This window comes from Bactrocera dorsalis, chromosome 5 (assembly GCF_023373825.1).
Source record: "Bactrocera dorsalis isolate Fly_Bdor chromosome 5, ASM2337382v1, whole genome shotgun sequence".
NCBI classification, from domain to species: Eukaryota; Metazoa; Arthropoda; class Insecta; order Diptera; family Tephritidae; genus Bactrocera; species Bactrocera dorsalis.
This window is the reverse complement of record NC_064307.1, coordinates 2,332,668-2,355,556: the sequence shown is the minus strand read 5'-3', so window position 1 is coordinate 2,355,556 and position 22,889 is coordinate 2,332,668. Positions and strand designations below refer to the sequence as shown.

Sequence of the window (22,889 nt, the reverse complement as noted above, 5' to 3'; positions counted from 1 at the left end):
CTCAACGAAGAGTGGTCAAAGTGAAAGGAAGTGGGCGCACTTGCAACACAGGTCAATTCAACACTTTCACTTGCGCGACCCAATGAAACTCACTCAAATGCTCCGAAATAGCAGATAACGCTCTTCGCGCCATCTGTCGTAGGCAACCCCAACGAAGTGTAGTGGTGAAATTGCTTACATTTTATGTGAAGAATAACACACCTCGCTTTGCAACAACCCCTATACTCGCATACAATGTGTTGGGTTTCGTTTTGACTCAAACTCTTCTCTTGCTCACGCAACTTTACTCTCTCTTTTACTCAATTTGCTACCCCGTTATTTTCTACGAAACTAAGTAATTTCTTTTCTATCCAATAAGGCTTTTTTGTCGCTGCTGTTGCTAAGGGCAAATAGCTTTGCTTCTGAGAGCGGAAACGCCGATGGTGAAAAGCTGTAAGCGGAGATGATGTAACTTTCCACCCTCACCACATTGTAGGTAGTTATTAAAAATAACATTTTTTACTAATTTAAATATAGATTAAATATTTTCAGGTAACCAACTGTCACCAAAATTAGGTAGATATTTTGGACGCATTTCGAAAACAGAAATATGATATCAGGATCTACATACTTCAAGCTCACTTTCTGACACTCTTATTAAAGTTGTTTCATAATTAAAATCATCACATTACAACTACAAAAAATACTTCTTTTAGTCAAGATTCAAGAATATACAACAAAATTATAGGAACTCCATAATATCAGAACTTTCATGCTTGGAAAATTGAATTAAAAAATTAAAGTATTTTCGCGACCCAATAAACGCTCGAAAGGATCGTTCGAGTAGAAACCAGTAAAAGGTTAACCCAAGGTAAAGAAACCAGATGTTGTAAAAGCCCAAGTACTGAACTTAGGATGTATCAACTTGAGAAAAGATTAAAGGATGTAATGAAGCAGTTGGTACGAACGGATCCGAGCCGGTTTGACTTTTACATCTAATTGTTGACGACACATGGATCTTTTTAAGTAAAAATATCGGTCGGGTGAATGATATGAGATTGAAACACACAAAACTAATCATTTTCGCTTAGTCAATAGAATTAAAATCCGCCTATATATGTATATAATAATCACATCTCTATTGAAATTCGACTTCAGTCGTGGAATCAAGAGAATATATGTTTAGTGTGTTTCGAATTTAGAATAGAGAATCTAGTTGGCCTTTTTAAGAAAAAATGTTTCAAGGAAGTCTCTTTTTAGTTTGTACCTAATTGTTTTTTTCTCTATGGTGTGGTAAGGTGTTCCCAGTCTTCTGACATGTCTACCAATTAGAGAGGTACCGGTTAGCACTTCTACTAGAGTTCTTATTTCATTGCCTTTGAATTTTAATAGTCGACTTATGCGGCCTATATTCCTAGTTGGGGATTACCTCCACCGATGCTCGATCATATTATTATTATAAATATCATTGATTAAATGTCTAAAAGCAAACAGAGGTATATAAATTTTACTTTTCAGCTTCTCTGGCTAGTTCATCTGCTTAACAATTATCAGGAATATCACTATGTTCTGAGTACACTCTTTGTCAGAACTGCACTTGAAAGACACCGCAGCTGTCTAGGGGTTGGAAAGGTGTTTAATTTTGCTTAACCCTGTGTCCCTGCCCTCTTTAATCCTTCCTTGCTCAACGCTGAAAGGGAAGGCTATATCGCGGACCGAATTTAAATCTAATTCTATAAAATTTCTATAAAAACACAGTTTGTGGAAAAAAACATTCATTGCATTGAAAGTCACATGCCGTTGCCATGGAGATAGTTTAAATGAAAAAGTATTCAATACATTGAAATTTTAAATGAAGAACAAGGATCCGGAAAAAGTTGAAATATATTCTCATATGCATATGGTCATCTATGAATAAATGTTATATACTATACTTCATTATTTTACCAAAATATCAAAAGGGAATTCAATGCTAAATTATTATCTGCAGATTCCTCTAGGCACTTTCTATAAACATAATTGTTTTTAAAAGAGAACGCATTTCGAATCGGTGATTTTGCTCAAATAAGCATTCAGTACAATAATGGCACAATTCATTATCATAAAATGGAAAATGGTATTATAGATAATAACCATTTTTTCTCATTACACACAACTCTGTATGGGCACTGAGCCATAAAGCTAAGTGCCACTATCAAATTCATTACAATATAACTAGCGATTAATCACAGAACTTCAAAGAAATAATTTTAATGTAAAAATATGAATTCGTGGAGAATTATTCTGCCATGTGTACTTTCCCAAAAAGGCGTATTTGCGAATAAAAACGAAAAAATATAACAACAAATCGTAACCGAAATCACTTACCTCAAAATGCCCAGTTAATCTGGGGCCTGCTTGCGCTAAGTACAAAGTTGAGGCTGAATCGAAGACCAAGTCCTGTGGTTCCCGCACGACCGTTGTCGTCGTATTTAGTTCGCAATCGTAGTAGAAGAGCACCTTGTCCCTGAGTACCTGAAATGAAAGTGTTGTCCACTCCTTGCCCCTGTATGGCAATTGGTAGCTGACCAATTTACGGCTAACCGAAATCTGATCAGACTGCGTGTAGAGCAATGAAACATTCCAGAAATTCTTGCTGACCGTCGACAAGTGCAGACCCAACTGCACCACAGACTCGAAGGAGTTTACCACGCTAAAGAGATAACCACCCTTCGGGCTGTTCGGCAGAAATTTGACTAGTATGGCGAATTCGTAAAGTCTTTCGGGTAGCAGGACGCGATATGATGTCTTAACATCGGATGTGGGTAAGAATTTGTATGAGGGGAAACCGTCGTCGGCCTCCTCGTACTCGATGCCCTGCGACTGTGCGTTGATCATGTCCGTTAGTGAATATTCGCCGAAGGCATCTGTGTGTGTGTGCGTGTGCGAGCGTAAAAAAGAGAAGAAAACAAAAGCAATAAAATATTTACACAAAATATTCTTTTTGCCAACAAATAAAAATTGCATAACATTTCAATTGTGTGTGGCAAAAATTATGTAGTTTACATATTACAACAACAATAACGCGTATTGATTGCAATACATTTAGTTGGTGGCAGTCAATAAAAAGTTGGATGTGTAAAAACTCGGCGTTTTTCGTTGTTCTACTGCAATGTATGCGCGTCGGGTTGCAAGCATCGTTTGTTTAATTTGCAATTCTGCGCATTTTACAGTTACAATTGTTCGAGTAAATTTTTTATTTAAATTTAAGGATACTTTACAAACCGTTTTCCATATTTTTACGAATTTTTATTTTATTCACTTTGCGAAGTATATTGATTGCAACAAACACAAATATGCTTTGTGCAAATGCAATGAAACGCCAAAAATTATGCAACGTTTTCGAATGCATGGCAAGCGAACGGCACAGTGGTGGCAACGGCATTGTAACGGGTCTGGAAGGAATTTGCGCGGGATGATAAAGTAACTAAATGCTTAATGCGGCGGATTATAATTTCATGAAGACTAATGTTTAAGGTGGAAACCATGTTATTTTCGCAAAGTCTGCCGGAACACCGAATATTTAGGCCCACCTGGTTCGCCGAAAGTGTGTATATTGAGATGCTTCCACCTCAGTCTCGCAAAGGCTGAACAGTTGAAAAACAGAGTCCAAATGAGTCCACCTAAAACAAATGTAACCTCACCCTAGGTGAGTCTATTTGACAGTGTTCAGATGCACTTTGCTAAAGGAAATTAATTCTGAAAGATTTCGCATTTTCGCGTTTTGGTTCATGAAAGGTCCATAGAGTCAACGCAATAGTAAGGAGGACAACAGATCACCGACTCATTGCCAATCTGATGAAGTTGGAATAAAGGTAATCTCCCCAGCAAGCTCTGGGGCTTTGCAGTTTTCGGCAATTGCTGTGTCTGGAACCAAAAAAATCAGATAACAAAGTAGCTTGATACTACTATTAAAGACTCAAACGTTCTTTCAAAAATATTGAGTCCACTTCTAGCGAGCTAAAGGCTAAGGCAGCTCTGCTCTCGGAGTGAATGTACACTTCTCTAAAGGAAGCTGAACTTTGGAGCAACCTCAAATTAAAAATAACAATTAACGGAAATTTAGCTGCTCCGAAGTATAGTGCTTCGTCGAGATAATTTAAAGTAGAAGATTCATTATGTGTCGTCCGGTTCCTTGTTTGGGGTTATCCTTTCGATGATAAAAAAGAAGGTTGAATTTAAAATTACTTAGTCAATTAGAGAGTTCGTTTCACTTGTAATAAGGCGCGTATAATACTCTCTAAGATGTTTTAACGCAGGAATGAAATTTCTAAGGTTCGAATGGTTCTCCTGCAACATATCTGAAATTATTTGAAATTCTAAACAACACAGCTGAGAGGAAGATAAGTAGTATCATTATTTATACGCGGTTTTGGTTTTTAGGTCTTCCTTCTCTTAGAAAGTACTATAAATAATAGAAACAATGAAGTCCCGTTAAACTCGAGCGAGATTAAAATATATTGACAAATTTTCCAATTGCAATTGTTATTTTAAAATATAATTCACCACAAATCGAGACATTATGCCATAAAACTTACCTTTAATAGACTGCCCTTGAAGACCGTCGAGACTCGAAGCGGCCAGCAATGGTCCACAACAAAGAAATATCACTAGCAGGGCCAACATTTTGACACCAATACTGTCGTGCGCTTGTCCTTGGTGCACACCGAGCTTATTGTTGTTGTTTTGTTGCATGTTGGGGCTGCAAAAGAAAACGAGAGCAATTGAAAATTCCATTTTGTTATTGTCATAAATTGCACCAACAAAAATTGATATAAAATTGGCAATAAAAACGACGTTCAAACAATCAAATGCAACGCAGGACTAAATAATTCCGCATGTATGTGTGTGTGTGGGTGCCTGTGTAAATACGCACATAAAAACTGCAAAGTAATAGTAAATCTTTTGCAACCGTTTGCAAGCGTTTGTGCATAAAATGCGCTCAAACGAGCATAGATTGATTGCCACAAAGGATGCAAGCGCCCAAAACAACACAAACACAACAACAAATATATGCAAAATGGCCAACAAGTGAGTGGAGTATATGTGTGTTTCTATGTGTTTGTGCATATGTCGCTGCTTTAATGTTTTTGTTGCTGTTGTTGTATAAATGTAGTAGGAGCGCAATTAATTGTCCATAACGCATGTGGCATATAAAGTACAAGACCACAATTGAGTGTAGCAGGCACAACACTACAATGTGCAACACAATACTAAACAACAACAGCAACAATAAGAGCAGGCTCCCACACCATATATCCGCATACAAATTTCAAGTGTAAATTTTCAGCCCAGTCAATTGCTTCCCTTCCCTTCCCCGCCACCACTTTCGATGTCATCATACATTTACCGTTAGCAGGCATTTGAAGTAAAACTAAACCCATTTAGTCGCTTCGGATTTGGGGAATACAGTCAGACTATCGCTCACCGCTCGCACCGCCACACCGAATGCACTGAGCTGCGGTTATGTTGCACCAGTCTGCTGTGGACTGTACGTTTGCGGTGTTGCAAATTGACTTGAGCGTTTTGGTGCGCCCCAAAATATGTACCCTCACACATCTGCATATGCATGTGCGTATGTATGTGCGCCGGTATTTACATTCAATTGCACACACAATTGGTTGGCGTCTGTTGCAGTTGTTATTGCTGTTGGTGGTTGGCTGGCAGTTGGCGGTCAGTTAGTTGTTATTTGAAACTGGTCCGCGTTGTAACTCAAGTCACTGACGATTTATGCCACACACATATGCATGTGAGTATGTCAGTGTATGTGAGGTTGTCGATGTGTGTGTGTGTCACAGCCAAAACATTTGCAATTACAATAACAACGATGCACATTGATTTGTAGCATTCGAAACCACAAATATGACCAACAGCAAATGGCTTTTCCGGCTGCTACTTGAATTTCGTCTGCTCTTAAGGACTTACCTGCCGGGTGGGCAGGAGCTAGACAACTTCAGCAATTGACTTTGCAAAAAAAATACTAATACATTTATGTAGCTATTAAGGGCTAAAGGAGTTATGTGTTGTACACTTGAAAGTAACGGTATTCTATTGTTATGATAAATGAGATAATGAATAACATGCATAAGAAATGAAGTTTATAAATCAAAGCGCAGAGAATGATGGAATGCAAATATTGCTTAAATTGTGCTGGACCACTAACAACTACATCAATTCGTTTGTTACTGTTAGGGAAGAATGAAATAACTTTCGTATTCAAGAACTGAGTTCTGGGTTTGCTGGATCAAATTCAGGTCTCGTGATAATGAGATCTTCTCATGTTCTCATTATAACTTTAGACGAAAGATGGATTTATTGTATGGCCCAATATTTCGTTCCATGTTAGTTCGATGAACGACCTCACGCACGAAGCTTTAACTTAACGTTATACTTTTTTATTTTAGTACCTACAAGACAACCCTATGCCAATTTTAAGTTCTCATCAAATAATCCTAATTCAATCAATTAAGTTTAGGTAAAAAGGTCGATCATAACAGAAGATCCCTGTAACAGCTTATAACCGATCCATTGTAGTACCCAAAAGTCCTTTAAAACTATCTTAAAGATCCTCATAAATCGAAGAAAGGTGGCTATTGAAGCGGCTAATGTCAGTTTCGTCTATGACTCTTGGCTGTTCGAAGGCAAGACTGCTGGGATGTCTCAATCTTAGTCTAGCAAAAACTGGATATTGGAGGGGAATACTCGTATGCCTAGATATTTCCACCTCACCTTCTTCCATACAACTTTGGAAATTTGTGTCCGTCAAGGTTTGTATCCGAACCATATTTTAAAATCTCCAGCAAGTAAGGTGAACTTTGCTAAGGGCAAATAGTTCAGAAGATGGCCTACTTTATATTCTATACTACATATAAGAATCTTGAAGTTACGCAAAGGCTGGTCGTCTGCCAACGTCTGCTAAATGTACGCGGATTCATAGCTCTAGTGCTAGAACGCAAAATGACAACGCGTACACAACTCGTTCGCAATTCGATGTGAGCAGGTTAAACGTGCCCTCCTTATCTTGATCGGCTATTCAGCTATTCCGCTATGACCAAGCATTCAAACAAGTCTTATAGTTTAATAGCAGCCACTTATGAGCCTTAGAGTGATCTTCGCAACAATGCATCTGCCGACAATATCAACGGGTGCTATGTTGGTGTTGTCCGCATATCCGTTATTGGACATCTCATAGGTCCCTTTTGTAAATTTCAAATGCCTTTCTTACTTTTGAAGCTATCTGGCCACGCATAAAAAAACAAAATATTATTTTTAAGTAAAAAAAAACCTTTAGAAGAGCGCACAGTATATGGTAATATTAATATAACCAGCGGGCCTTTATACATGAGACTTCTGATCTAAACTTTCATTACCTTTAGGTTTCAGCTATTATAAAGGATTTTTATGAGACTTGGCCGAGCAACGAAGTATAAACTATTTTTAAAATCGAAAAACTATCATGGCTGTCTATCTGTACATTATTTTATTCTGTCGCAACAGCTTCCGTGATCGTAAGATCACAAAAAATCATAACAAAATGGTTAAAGCTTTCATTCAAGAATGAAAATTTTGAAAATAGCGAAATATCGAAAATACTCCTCTTACATTTATTCAAAGCAATTTTAAATACAGTGAACAAAATATAAAATTGGTGAAATAAAAGTGTCCCGAGTTCTCTAAAGTAATTAATATATATATATGTATATAAATTTGAAACTTCAGAGACACTGCTGTTGTCTATTTTTGTACCAAAATTGAAGTGTAGTATTTTGTTTAAAAACTGCAGAATTGGCAGGAAACATCCAAAAATTGCAGGCAAGCGCATCATGCGAGACCACACACTCACGGTATTTCAGCATTTTGACATTTGTTTACATGTACGAGTACAGCCAATCTGTCTGTCCGCAGCTCCCATTGACTGACTATTGCATTGATGTGAAATTTCAATTTTGAAGCTAATGACAGTGACGTTGATGTGACGTGCGGTTGAGGACGTCAATGCACGCGCTTCTGCACACCGCAACATGCAGAGCACAAGCACCTGTACACACATACATATATATGTATACATACATACGTGTTTACGCACATACTTATATGAGCCAGCAGTTGCAACTTGTTGGCCAAACAAGCTGCTCCAAATTTCTGGCAGTATTTGGGTGCGCTCCATTGATGTCACTCAGTATGTCCGTGAGTTTGTGTGAGTGTGTGCTCATGTCATATTGACGTTAATTTACAGCCACTATTAGTACAATGTAATGGCGACATAAATTAAAAATGCCACTTGATGTAATTGTCCGAGAGTGGTTTGCGCAAACGAAATTCAGCAAACAACACTCACATACACACGAGCACGCTTACTAGTGCAAGTTGACGAACTTGCGCTTCAATATAGCAGACAGACATTGTATTGATGTTATTGTCATTGTTGCATTTGTTGTTTGTGCACATAATCCCTTGATGAGCTGCCAACATAGTTGTGTTCGTTTGCCGTACCCTTGTGTTCGACAACTTTGGCTGAGTTGGTTTGGCGATTTGGCTCCGAATTGACATTTGTAGGTAAACAAACACACACACATACATAAATATGGATTTTTATGCTTATCATTTCCTTTTGCACATTCTCCATACATTTTGAGTTTGCATTATTGTTGGTCCATCATTTGAACCAAAATTCGTCAAATTAGCTGAAATGTCATTATGCACACACACATTTACATATTATAGTTGCATCGCTCGTCTGGTATGTATTAAGCCTAGTTAGCGAAATATAGAATCTACGAGTATTCCACTTTTACCTCAGCTATTCTGTATGAATATGGTCTGCTTGGTGATGAGTTAAAATTAGCTTCGAGTGAAATGTGAAATAGTGCTAAGAAAGAGAAGGTAGAAGGAAAGCCAAGTAATAGTAGATTCAGCGGTACATTTTCAACTAATATAATTAACCTGTACATAGATATATACCAGGTCTCAGTGACGTGGTAAAGAGAACTAAAGTTTTTTGTGTCATAATATGATTTTACTATTCAATATAGTTGTAATCGAGAATGACACACCGATTATAGCTGTTGAATACCATTTTTGTATTCCGATTGATGTTTTGCTTCAAAATTAAAAGATAAAGTCTCAGTCTTGGCAGTTTACACTTTTTGTCGTTGAATCTCTGGAGCTCTCATTGCAGTAAAAGTAACTTGAGACGAGATCTGAGAAAAATGTTAGATGCAAAAGTATTTGAAGCTCAAGGTCGTATGTGTTGCTGATGGGTTTTCTTTCTTTTCAAAGCAGTTCAAACGTCAGTTATTATATTCTTGGGTCAAATTTTGGAACCATGTTTCATTCATTGTCAAATATCGATACAAAAAAAATTTGGATAACCAAAGGTTGTTTCCCTTAACGCAAAACTTATAACAATAATTTATACGTAATGGCTCTCTTTGTCTGATAAATACCATGAGCATAACTATTATAATACCACGAGCTTTAACCTCAGCTGAAAGTTCGAAGATTATCAATAATTCTGGAAGAAGAGAGAGAGAGAAAGACGAAATTTGTAATTTCGAAGAGATACTAGTTCACGAGGAGAGCAAGAGAAAAAATTAAGACTAACGTATGAGGAGATCCCGAAAATTTATTGATGCGACGCTATAGTTATAAAAGAGGATCTGGACCTGGATTAATGAATCAAAGCAAGCGGCTGCAATGTTGGGTGCCGCATTCGCTAATAATGGAATAAAAACACATTCGAATGGGACGTTTTCAGCAATATTTTGAGCGTTTTAAAAAGGATAAAGTGAATTTTGTATGTCGATTCAGCACTGAATGGATGAAACTTGGGTTTATCACCATGATCCTGAATTAAAACAAAAGGCTAAAAAGTGGTGTGAACCTGGTTGTTCGGCTTTGAAACGAGTTCGTGTCCGAAAATCGACCAACAAGATTATGGCATCAGCTTTTGAAATACTAGAAGAATTTTGTTTGTGGATTACTTGCAAGCAACCTTTTGGACCAGTTGAAGGAAAAAATACGCTAAAGAAGACCCGATTTGCAGAAGAAAAAAATTCTTTTTCATCAGGATAATGCACCGTGCCACAAGAGCATTTTGACAATGGCTAAAATCCATGAATAAAAATTCGAATTGTTGGAGCATCCACCGTTTTCACCATATTTGGTCCCCAACGTCTTCCATTTATTTCCAGAACTCTAAAAACATTTGCGTGACAAGCATGTTTCATCAAATGAAGAGGTCGCAACGGCTGTTGAAGCGTATTTTGCAGACCTTCCGGATTCTGACTTCAGAGATGTAATCCACAGATTGGAGGATCGTTGGAGCAAGTGTATTAATGTTCCGGGAGATTATACTGAATACTAAAGAGTATTTTGAATCATAAAATTGTGTTTTCTTTATCAAATGACAACACTTTTTGAACAACATGGTACTCGTCATCATTCTTACACAAATGTAGTCTGAATATTCAAAGTTAAATAGTTTGTTGTAGCCACCACTACTTTAGAATAACTTTGGGATATAAAGTCTCTTTTCACTCTAAATTTACGAGGGCTGTCCGATAAATAACCGACCTCAACGTGAAGCTAGCGGCACATCTGAAAAAAAAGTTTCTACTTCAAATTGTGCAGATTATAATACCTAATCGCCAAAATTTCAGAAATTTATCTTGCGCAATTATCTGTTGACCGTCGTTTTTGTGAGTCTATTTCGGTGATTTCCCCAAAATGGAAAAAATTGAATATCGAGCTGTAATTAAATTTTTATTTTTGAAAGGCAATACGCCTTCACAAATCAAAGATGAGTTGGACTCTGTGTATGGTGACTCTGCACCATCGTTTACCACCGTAAAATTTTGGGCAGCTGAATTTAAACGTGGTCGCAGGAGCTTGGAAGATGATGAACGTCCTTGGCGTCCAAAAACTGTAACCACTAACGATAACATCGCTAAAGTTCATCAATTGGTACTAGACGACCACCGTTTATCACATATTAAACCAAGATTTGGGCATGAGAAAGCTGTCCGCGCATTGGGTGCCGCGTTTGCTTACGCTAGACCACAAACGTGCGCGCATGAACATTTCCAGCGCTCTGTTGGCTCAGTTTAGAGGCAATAAGACCGAGTTTTGGCGCCGATTGATAACTGTAGACGAAACTTGGATTCATCATTATACGCCCGAAACAAAAAACCAATCTAAACAGTGGATTAAAAAGGGGGAACCAGCCCCAAAAAAACCTAAAGCTGTGTATTCGGCTGGGAAAGTGATGGCGAGTGTTTTTTGGGACACCCATGGAATTATTTTTATCGACTATCTTGAAAAAGAAAAAAACTATAACAGGAGCATTCTACGCATCATTATTGGGCAAGCTAAAGGAAGAAATTTCGAAAAATCGGCCACATTTGCAAAAAAAGAAAGTCTTGTTCCACCAAGGCAACGCACCATCTCACACCTCCACAGTCGCCATGGCGAAAATCCACGAATTGCGGTTCGAACTGCTTGACCATCCATCTTTTTCACCGGATCTAGCACCAAGCGACTTTTTTTTGTTTCCTCAACTTAAAACTGCGCTCGGCGGCCAGAGATTTTCGTCAAATGAGGAGGCAATCTCTTTCGTGAACTCGTATTTTGCAGACAAAGACGCCAAGTACTATTTGGAAGGGTTGCAGAGATGGGAGCATCGCTGGGAGAAGTGTGTGGAGTTACAAGGAGACTATGTAGAAAAATAAAAAAAAAATTTAGAAAAAGTCGCGTGCATCATGGTTAGGTCGGTTATTTATCGGACAGCCCTCGTATATTAAAATCTCTAAATTAACGCGAAAATATATATCGATTTATGGCACGACTCATAGTATGTGTTTTAATGCCTTGTGTTAAAAAATGAAATTGACATCATATATTTTTTATTCAACAGATCTCTGAAAAAGACATAGATATTTCTAACGTCATTTATTACCCCTTAAAAATATGTATATTGACATCATTAGAATTGTGTCACGTCAGAAGAAATGTGTGACCCACAACCGTCACCTGCGGTCATCAAAATTTTACGAGTAAAAAATCCGTAAATGAAAAAGCAAAAGTTCAATAACATTTTGTAGAAGCTGTCATTGGAAACAATGAAATTCAAATGCATGGTTTTTCCCCTAAGGGTTTGACAGTTATACGATGGAAATGACAAATAATATGACATCGGTGCTTACATTTTAATTAATGTGCTATTAAATTGATCAATAGAATATTGTCACCTATAATTCGCGGGAATTTAAGCACTCATGCATATTCATAGATTCGAACAGTTAATGCTCGAAGTTGACTCAATTGATAGATGTTTGATGCGCCGCGCCGCTGAGCCTAAAATTTAATGGGTTTAGCAATAAAAATTAAAACCAAATAGCTCGGTAGTTAAAAATCATTAGTAAAACTGCCGAAAAGGTGCACTGTAGCGTGAAATTCATGTGGAAAGTAGATTTGGCTACATGAACACACATACATATGTATATATTTTATTGGCATTGCTATGCTGTATTTGCGAAGGTCGTTCTGTTATGACTTCATTTGGATTTTTATTTCCGTTAATTTTTTCACCTTTAAGCCGCTCTTTAAGGGGTTAAATAATAGCTTAGTAAAGGGGGGTCCATATCGTACCATACTGAATGACAATAAGTTGACAGTGATGTAATCAATAATACACGAAATATTTATTTTTTTATACTATTGACAGTTCGTTTGGTTTAAAAAATTGCTGTCAGATTTTTCGTTGAAATTCAAATGAAATGACAAACCGTTCTCATTGCCTTGACTACTGCTGTCAATAAATTTCAGGTGGTGAAAACTTCAAATAATAATGAACTACAAAAATGGAAGGGTATGCGACTAACAACAGGCAGAAAAAGAGTTAATGAAAAAAAAAGAGTTAAGGATTAGCAAGTATCAGGCGTGCTACCCAATGTAGAAATATTATTGACAAAAAGTTAATTAAGCAATACTATTTATAAATAATTAGATATGAGAAGTATATCTAGCGATTTTACTACAGAAAAATGTATCAACGAGTGGCACAAAGCATTCAGAGAAGATCGTGAAGTCATAGAAAAAAAGGCACGTACCATCTACCTGAGTTAATGAAGATAACATCGAAAAAGTTAAAGAACTGTTTATTAAAATCATCACGTAGGCATACAAGAAACAGCAGATCATCTCAACATCTCTTATGGATCGCCTAAACACATTTTGGGTAAATATTTTGGGTATGAAGCGTGTCAATGCAAGACTCATACCAAAAGATCTGAATCTTTTGACATCAAGTAGAGGTCACCGAAGAAATGCTTCACAACGTAGCTAGGACCCCACATTCATAAAACGTTGGTTTATAAATATGACGTCAAAACTGTCCAACAACCGAGCGAGAGGCACTCCAAAAATGAGTTGAAAATAGAAAAACTAAAATTCGCTGAGGGCACTGACGATGATCAGCGACAGCGCATGTTTTTAAGGCTTTATTAATGTTTTGTAATAACATAAGTGAAAATGTAGTTTTCTTCTTTGTTAGTACAATTTATAAAATTGTGCTTAATTCAATTTAATTAACCCATAGATTATGAAAATGGTTAACTCAGCGGTAAGAAAACTTAAAAAAAAAATAGATTATATCTAAATGTGGTCAATATTTTAAAAGATATTGAAATAAATATATAAAATTTCTAATATTAACTAGTTCTATGTAGTTCAAACAAATTTACTGGATTTCAGTGACCTCATTTCATTGTTCACTCAAGGTTAACTTGCAGATTTCGGAGTCTTCAATAAATCAAAAACATCAAAAGATGAACTTTTTCAAGGAAACGCAACAACAACATATCATACCAGTCAAATTAATAAACAAAAGTCTGGCAAATTGTATTTATTTTCACTTGTGCACACTTGCAACCAAACACACTCGTTGGAAAAGTGTGAAATTCCTGCTGGAAATGAATCATAAAAAGCGACGTCTCATCAGCAACTCGCGCAGCGCACTTATATTGCCAATACAACAACAACAAAGCAACAAAAAGTAACCACAAGTCGAATGACATAGAAAATTGTAAGAAGTTGCAAGTGCCACATTAGCATGTGACCGCGGACCACTGCTACAGCTGCCACACTTAAGAGCTTTATTACATGACTACTCACATATGTAAGTGGGTGTATGTATGTATGCACGCGTATGTACATACGTAAGTGGATGTGTGTACACTCTTAGTGTTGTGGCCACTATTGCTGGCAGCTGCTTGCAGCAGCTCACATTGCCACACTCCAAGTGCTGCTGCGGAAGCTGAGGCGAGTTGCGCGTGGCGCTTCGTCGATTACTCGACATACTCGCACAGTTATCTGCAGACAATGGCAGATACATGCGCTCATGCACACACACCCTCACGGCGGCACTCACAATTGCTTTGTTCAAGAAGTTGCTGTCACATTTTGACTTCTCCACTTCAATGTGAATTACAAATTAAACACTAATTAGTTAGCATGAGTTTCAGCGCGCCGGCGAAGGGGGTTACGTTTTGGTGTCAGTATGCTGGTGAGATATTTGTTTGTTGGTCTGCAGTTGCAGCTGCTTTTAGCACTTCGCCCATATGTTTTGTGGTTTTGTAATTTCACTGTCACTCGTATTAACTATTTGATGTTGAGCATTCGCGACATTTATGACTGCTTGTTGTTGACATTTGTCATACATACATACAACAAGTGCGTGTGTATGTAACTCTGTCGTGCTGCTGGAGTTTGTGTGCGCATGTGGCTTTGACTTTCATTAATTACCATGGCAATAAACTTGGCGCTTGGTTGTTGTTAACTGTAATTTTATGAAATTTCTAAATTGCTCATTCAATTATTAAACAAGTGACATTTGATGGCTTCATAATATTGACATTGTGCGCGCGCATTTCGAACTGGGTCAATTGCCATGCATTGGGAGTTTTCAGCGTTTGCGATAGAGAAAATAGAAATTTAATATTTTAAGGTAATGGGGACTAAATAGTAATAAGTGTATAAACTTCACAGCTTCTGAGGATTGGTTCGTTAAATGTATAATTCTGAAGGATAACAAAAACAAGAAAACAGGTTTACATGTACAAGCCGTATGCTATAGTGATCCGATCTAAGAAATTTTATCGGAGATTGCATTATGTTTTTGTTAATAATCCAATCCGAATTTCGTCTTCCTTACAATTTACATTCCCATCAGTTTACATGTCAGCTATTTTCCATATTGATCCGTTCTGACAAATGAACAACTTCTTGGTGAGAAAATGACGCGTGCGAATTTTCAGACCTTCTCCTTAAGAAACCTTCAATAATTTATTTTGGATATTCGAAAACTGAAGTTTAACAAGATAACCAACACACTAAAGATATTAAAGAAAGGTATTGCACATGAATATTTGGGAGTGCATCGAACTCACTCTAAGCTTAAGTTTTTTCCTTAATACCTGTATTTCACTTGTCATAACAAAGCGATGACCCATATTCAGAGCATAGGAAATTGTTGCCATACTGAAATTCAGCAATTCTGGTTTTGCCAATGGCAGAGATTATGTTAAAGCGTTATTGCAACTTTAGAGAGACGAGCTTGTAAGGAAGGGTTACACGTTTCAAGAATAGGAAAGTAAGATCTTGAGAGTTTCACAAATTTATGAAACTGCATGAATTAGGTTTCTGGTTGCTTTCCCATAAACCATATTACCAGATTGGTTTAGACCGAATATGATTCCGACGACTTGAAGAAGAATGTATAAGTAATCACGTAGGGATTCATTTTTACCTTTGTGGTCATGTTTTCCTCCAACGACAGGAAGAACAAGTTTTTTGAAGACCACAGAGCCACAGTGAGATTATGATATAATTTCCTACGCTAATAAGTCTTTTTTGACTAAGTTTCAACACTCCAGAGTTTGCGATGTCAAAACTCCTACGTTTTATACCAAAAAAAATCTTTTGAGGCAGCTTGTATCGATTGCAGCCAATGCGTATGTTCTCCCAAGCTATAACATCCAAAATCGAAGGAGAAAAAGTCATTTTCTTTCTGCAACTTTGATATCATCGGTCGATACGATTTTTGCGTCTCTTTGAGTTAATTTTCAGCCTCTTCCACATCAAAAATAAGAGAAAATATTTTTCAATTAAAATTTCCTTTTTTTTAGAAATTTTTTCGTATTTTTTTATGTTCGTAAGGTCCAATGAGGCCCGTTCGTATCAAAAAAATGCAAGCTTTAAGAGCTAAAAATAAAAACTCTATTGTTTTACAATAACTAAAATCAGAATTTAAGTATAGAACTATAGAAACCCAAATATGTATTTTTTTAAAAATCGTTGTAAGTGGCATTTGAAAACTTGTGCAACTGGCGTAAAATATACATTGTTGAAGGCAATGCACATGTTCTACTCTGGAACAGAATGATGTGACCGCCGTAAAATTGATGACTATTGATCTACGCTCACCACAATCGCACGAGGCAATGCCACTCAATGTTAGAACCAAATCCGACGCGCTCTCAGACTAACGTAGCCAGCATGAGATTTTCGTGCAGGATCAATGGCGTTAATGTATCCAACTATCCCGCAATGACCACACATAAACGTATAGTTCAACAGTGGAAGTCAGTAAAAGTCAAGCAACTCATAAAATTGAAATGACCTTTCCAGTCCATGGGATAGTTTTTCAATCTGGAAGACAGCAGTTATTTCAATAGAAACCCATGTAGAATGCAGATGAATTAAAACCACGTGCCGTTGTTTATCTCTCCATCAACTGTACTCGCTCAAATCAATTTGCTTACAATAAAGCATTATCTGTTAAATATTAATCCAAAACAATCGACGTGGAAAAACTTATTTGAAATCAATTTGCATAATCACAACAAATACACTTCAGTGCATTCATTTTAATGTATTTGTATTCGCGAACTTCATTCAATCACAGCAACTCCATAAATAGTAAGAATTGCAAATCAATGCAGGCAAACAATAACAAATACGTGCACTCAACAACAAAACGCTGAGTGTTCGGCGGCTGCCTTCAGCACCGCATTGTAGAGTATTTGAAATAATCGATTAACAACAACAACCATGAACTGATTTGCACTACAATCCATAATAGCATATTGTTGTTGTTGTTGGTATTGTTATTGTTAACAATAGTGCTGCAATTGTGCATGACGATTTTCAATATTTACGAAGAAAACGTCATCGCCACTATTGTTGTTGTCAACGCCGACGTCAGACTGGCGACGAAGCGAGCAAAAACTCGAAAAAATGCCGAGAATAAATAGAAATATCGACTGGGAAATTACAAAAATCAAATATTAAATAATAAATGATGCGTTGTTGCAGCGCCGGGTTGTTGAGTGGCCGGCCGCGCAGCAACGTTGAAGGCACTTAGTTGGTATGCAACAGGTAGCGTTGTGGTAGCCGAGGCAGCCAAACGGTTTAACAAGACGCAACAACACAAACGCCTTTCGACAATAAAATTCAATATTTATGTGTTAGTGTGCAACAAGTTTAACAGCTCGCATTTTATAGGCTTACAATTTATCTATTTATAAGTGGCACAACAACAACAATTGTCTAGCTTTAACAATAACAAATGGAAAATTATAAATAAAAATATTAATATTCAATGCGGCTGAGTGTTTGCTTTTGTTGTGTGAAATCACTTCAACACTTGTTGGTCAAATGTTTCTGCAGACATGTTAATAAGCTTAACCACCGATTGCACTTAAGCGTCTTATTGATTTTACTTACATATTTTGCTTGAAATTTTGTCCGTCTTTTATTTTCATTTGTGGGCAAAAGTTTACAAATATTTCAGTAATTCCTAAATTCTTGAAACTTGAAAAATTACCACACCCTGCAGTCCCAAAGCCGACTCTTTCTTGCAGCTCAACACAACAACTATTAAATTGATGACTTTATTTATATGATTTAGTCTTAAATGGAAAATATAATATAATCACTTATTACATTTTGAAAGAAATACAAAATAAAAACAATAGTGGATATTCTAAGACTTTGCACTCATTGCCATCTAGGCCTTGCGAAGTTTTCTGCCGTTTTTGTGGCTACTCATCTGAGACCCATCGGTAGTAATTCTCGATACAGAAACGTAACGAATGAAGACGTAGCTATTTTAGATCTCAGAGCGCTAATTTTATTCCAGCTTCTCAACTACATATATAGACAAAAATTTTGTTTAAGAACGCTTGGTTTCGGCTACTCTAGTGCGCTTATCCTGCATGGGAGCACTCATTAGCAAATTGGTATAAGGGAACTGTAGTACGGTATTTCAAGCGCCTGAAATTCTACGAAAAGATGCGGCGACTATCAGAAGGTTTTAACCTGGATCGTGTTCTTGTAGAACCCCAGAGATGATCTACTGACTGATGCCCAGAGCATATGTACTACATTTTTTCAATTAGTTGTTATTCTTACAACAGCCTCACTTACGTACAAGATCGCAACAAACTTCTTCACTTAAAACAAACGGCAATATTTTTCAAAATTTCATTTTAAACAGTGTTCCCTTCTTGCACCAAAAGTCCGTTGTCAGTCACAACGAGTCTCATACAAACACACACTGATACAGCTACTTTACACTGGTAACCTTGTATTTTGTAAAAGAACAACAACACCAGCAACAATGACGCCTCCAATAGACAGACGTCTGTTAAAAATCTTTGATGTTTTGTCACTTCGCTGTTGAACATCATTTGTCGCTATTATTACCATTGTTGTCGGCGTTTTCACATTGTCTTCATTATTCAATTGTGTCAATTATGCCATCGGAGACAACAGCCTTTACGCATATTTTTTATATGCTTCACACTTGTTTTGACTTTTCGACTTCCATCGGCTTCCGTCGACTTCATTAAGCCAAACAGTGTTTGTCTCTCTTTGTGTGTGGGTTTCTTACATACTAGACTTCTTGTGAATGATCCCCTCTTCTTCGCACATGTTATTGATGCTCTCATTAAGCGAACGGCTTGTCAACCGATGGAAATTTATTTGCTGCAGTCAAATTGGTTTTTACTGTACATTTTACTTTAAATTTATTACTCTACTTTATTTGACGGACTGTGAAATTGTTATGCATGCGGTGCAGTTAGTGAAATTAATAATGACTGTGATGAGTTCGAAAACTCATAAAGGATTAGAGGATAATTTCTGAATACTGAAGTCAGCGACTATAACTCTTTGCTCTGCTGTGGCGTTTTTAAACGAGGACCTTTTTAAGACATGCCAACAAGCACATTTCAATAATATAATAAAGGAACTTCTGGAGAGAGCAGAAGATAACAGTTTTATACATTATAACGAAAAAGTTTTACCTTCCACTTCTTTTCTTGCTTTACCGTCGAACGAATTGCTAAACAAGTTCAAGTACGTCCATACATTTTGTATTGTTTAATATTATAACCTTATATCAGACAAAAATATTTTATTTTTTCTTGAAATAAAATCGTCTATAAAAATTTGGGGCATTTTACATAACAACAAATCAATTTGGTTGACTGAAGACGAATTAACACGTGTGAAGTGAACGATATTGACCCAAATTTGATATGCTCAATCACTTTCGCATCATATTGCATTCCGAACTGAAAAACAATCTGTTGCTGATTAATCCTTATTAAGGAAATATTATCCTGGCAGTGGAGAAATTGATTGCCTCAAATAACAGGTCGAAAAATATTAGATAAAATAGAAGAAAGAAAAAAATATTCTCATACGAGTAGAGGGAGAGGTAGATCAGAGATATACTCGTATTATAAGTAATCAGGTCATTCACAACATAATAAATTATTGTGGTAAATTTCACAAGTTTTGGAGAGGAAAAAGTAAGTATTTTCTAGACTTTATATATAAAAAGTACGTGTTACGTTATTTGTCTGCGTTAGACTCCTAAACTAATGAACCGATTTTAGTGAAATTTAGCACACTGTATCCAGTTTAAACCAACTTAGACGATAGGATAGTTAAAACAATTCATAAATAAAGAATACAGTGAATGCTCCCTTGAATGGATGCCTTAATAAGTGGACACCTCCATTAACCATGCACATTGTTGATGTTTATTAAGTACAATCTATTAAGAGGAAAACCCTATTAACTGGACAAAAAAGCTGGTGACCAGACATTTAGAAAGCAGCCTTAAATTTTTTATTTTTTTCTTATTTGTATGAACATATTCAAAATTAAGCCTCAAGTACAATCCGTTGGATTCTTATATCGGCAAAAAGTTTTCGCCTTTATTCGTAAATAAAATGTTCCCTGTATTGAATAGTTTATTATATGAATGATAGTATAATATGTATACCACAGCAACCCGTGACGGGATCCAATAGTAGTTTCATATAAAGAGCTCACTGAAAGTAAGAAGGCTTCGCTTTAATGGCACAGATAGGCAAAGCTCCCTAAATGTTATCAAAGGACTATGCTATGTTATGTTCCGGCATCTCCATGAAGCCTAAGGACCGAATTAGAGAAACATTAACTTCGTCTCTTAAGAAGCAATGATCAAATATGGATAATGCAATATCTTTATTGTTTCTAAGTAAAAACAGAAATAATCATTTTTTGACCAAACCAGACATATGATAAAGCTTATAAGTTTAATCAGTGTAGAAAGGGTTTTGCAAAAAGCTATGGTTCCTGGAAGGTAATGAAAAATGTCAAGATATATCCTTTTATCGAGAGAACGTTCTCCTGAAACTGTATTAGTCTTTTAGATAGTGTGTTCATTGTTTCTAACTTACATCCTGCTCACGTGTTCACTAAGATTTCCTTGAGGTTGTGGCTTTTCAAACCCCCTTTGCTTAGAGGTAATGCTTTTTATTATACCCATAATTATGCTTTGATGGAGAAGAACGTTGATTATTATTGGCCATTATTGCTTTGACTCAAGAAGTTAAGCTTCGAAAATTAACTTAGAAACTAAAAAATATATTAAAGCACCATAAGAACTTAATGATTATAAATTAGAGCAAATCTCAATATTGGAATGAAGTTTTGCATTCGCGGGTGAACTAAATATCACCGAAACATTTGCTGTTGATAAGAATGAATGAATGAGTTACAATGCAGATTTACTGAATGACTTTGATTGTTTAGCAACAAAGTTGGGCGACAACAAATCGAATGCTAAGAAGCTAGAAATTCCGCGCGCATTCCCGCCAATTTTCACACAATTTCCAATTACGTGCAGACAAATTTACTTATGTAGCCTAGCGAGTGCATTTGCAATGTAAGCACTTGCAACTACTTGGCAACTTAGTCAATGCCACGATTAAATTAATTCCAAATAAACTTTCACTACACTCAAACGTTGCATGTCAAACAGCCAGACACCAAAAGCAAAAAAGTCGAAATAAATAAATAAATAGATTTGAGCAGCAACAATTGCTGCAGGAATATGTACTGAACCGCGGCAATAACTGTTGCCGCCGCAGCAATTGTAATAGTCAATGTAGTCAATTTTCGCTGTCATTCGATAAGAATGCGCTGATAACACCAGCCAACACAACTACAGAAGACTACACGACCCAAACGCGAACAAAACACGTAAAAATGAAAACATAAAAGCGAAAGGAAATAGCAAATGCAATACAAATAGCGCGCAAAGCGAGTGAGCAGCGCACATTGATTGCTGCAGCAACGCTGTGGCACAACGCAGACATTGAGAGCGTACGGAAGAATGCTGGCGGCAATCGAAGATCGCTAAGATGCTGCAACGTTCAGCGGACGGACTGACTTTAAGTGCTACTGCATATTACATGCGACAGCCGACTGCGGCAATGTCAGCAGTTCCACTCCGCTGCTCACTCATTCAACTTGCAACAACGTGATTGTGGGTGATTTTTCTTGCAGAAATTGTTTTTTGCACACTGGAGAGTACAGAAGCTTTGCTTCCACTTAACAACATATCTATATACATACATATGTGTGTGTGTCTTCAAACCAATTCACTAACTTACTGCTGTGGGTAGACAAGCGTGCAGACAGTGGCTCTGGGCAGAGGCCAACGCTTCAGTTGGCAAGCAACCAAGAAGGAAGCGAGCCACCAACAACCAACTTTCGGACAGTTCAATGCTCAGAGCTCAATACAAAAATCGAAAGCACTGCTGCCGAGAAAGCCGAGAAAAAAATCTGAAAATAAAAATAGTATTGTAGCTGTCAGTTGGGTGCTGCTACCGTTGTTGCTGCGTTTGCCGAGGAACGCTTTATGTGGATACAGATGTTGAGTATGTGAATGATGATATCAATATCATCAATATCTGTAAATATTTCATGCTTGTTGCATCTGCCTCATGACCGACGAGCACCATGAGCAGTTGATGCCAAAGGCGTCCGAAGCAAAAAGCACAAGTAAAACAGCACACACACACATACATAGATAATACATGTATGTTTATGTACAATAAATTTTTAATGCATGAATTTCTGCGTCATGTGGTAGCCAGCAACAGCATGTGTCTCCATCGGCTGTCACTTTAGTGCCACTCGGTGTTTGCCTCTGCACCCTGCCAAACACATATCAAGTTCAATGTTGCCATATATAAGGCTGTTGTCATTGTTGTTACCGGTGCTGCTGCGGCATCATGGTCACCCGCCTGATTGCTGGCATTAGTTGAAGTTTGTCGACTTGGCAGCCCACAGGACTTGGCCACAAACACAGTTTACACACATTTTAAGTTGCAAAATCAAATTAAGTTCAATGGCAGTGAGGTAAATGTAGCAAAACAAGTGCAACGCACACATTCAAACACACACACTCTTTCAAACACAGATACGCTTTCATGTGCGCCTTCAAATTTGATGCCAAATTGCAGATG

At 37.1% G+C, this 22,889-nt stretch overlaps 1 protein-coding gene across 20 annotated transcripts in view; it reads right to left on the bottom strand.

Moving 5' to 3' along the window:
* LOC105232701 (collagen alpha-3(IX) chain) overlaps positions 1 to 22,889 on the bottom strand; it is a 382,089-nt gene that overhangs the window by 293,990 nt on the left and 65,210 nt on the right. For all 20 annotated transcript variants that reach the window (XM_049457510.1, XM_049457513.1, XM_049457505.1 and 17 more), the window contains 2 exons: positions 4,557 to 4,720; positions 2,347 to 2,885 (listed from right to left, as the gene is read on the bottom strand). In XM_049457510.1, coding sequence (XP_049313467.1) covers positions 2,347 to 2,885; positions 4,557 to 4,713 — 696 coding nt within the window. In that variant the 5' untranslated portion in view covers positions 4,714 to 4,720. The remainder of the gene's footprint in view (positions 1 to 2,346; positions 2,886 to 4,556; positions 4,721 to 22,889) is intronic.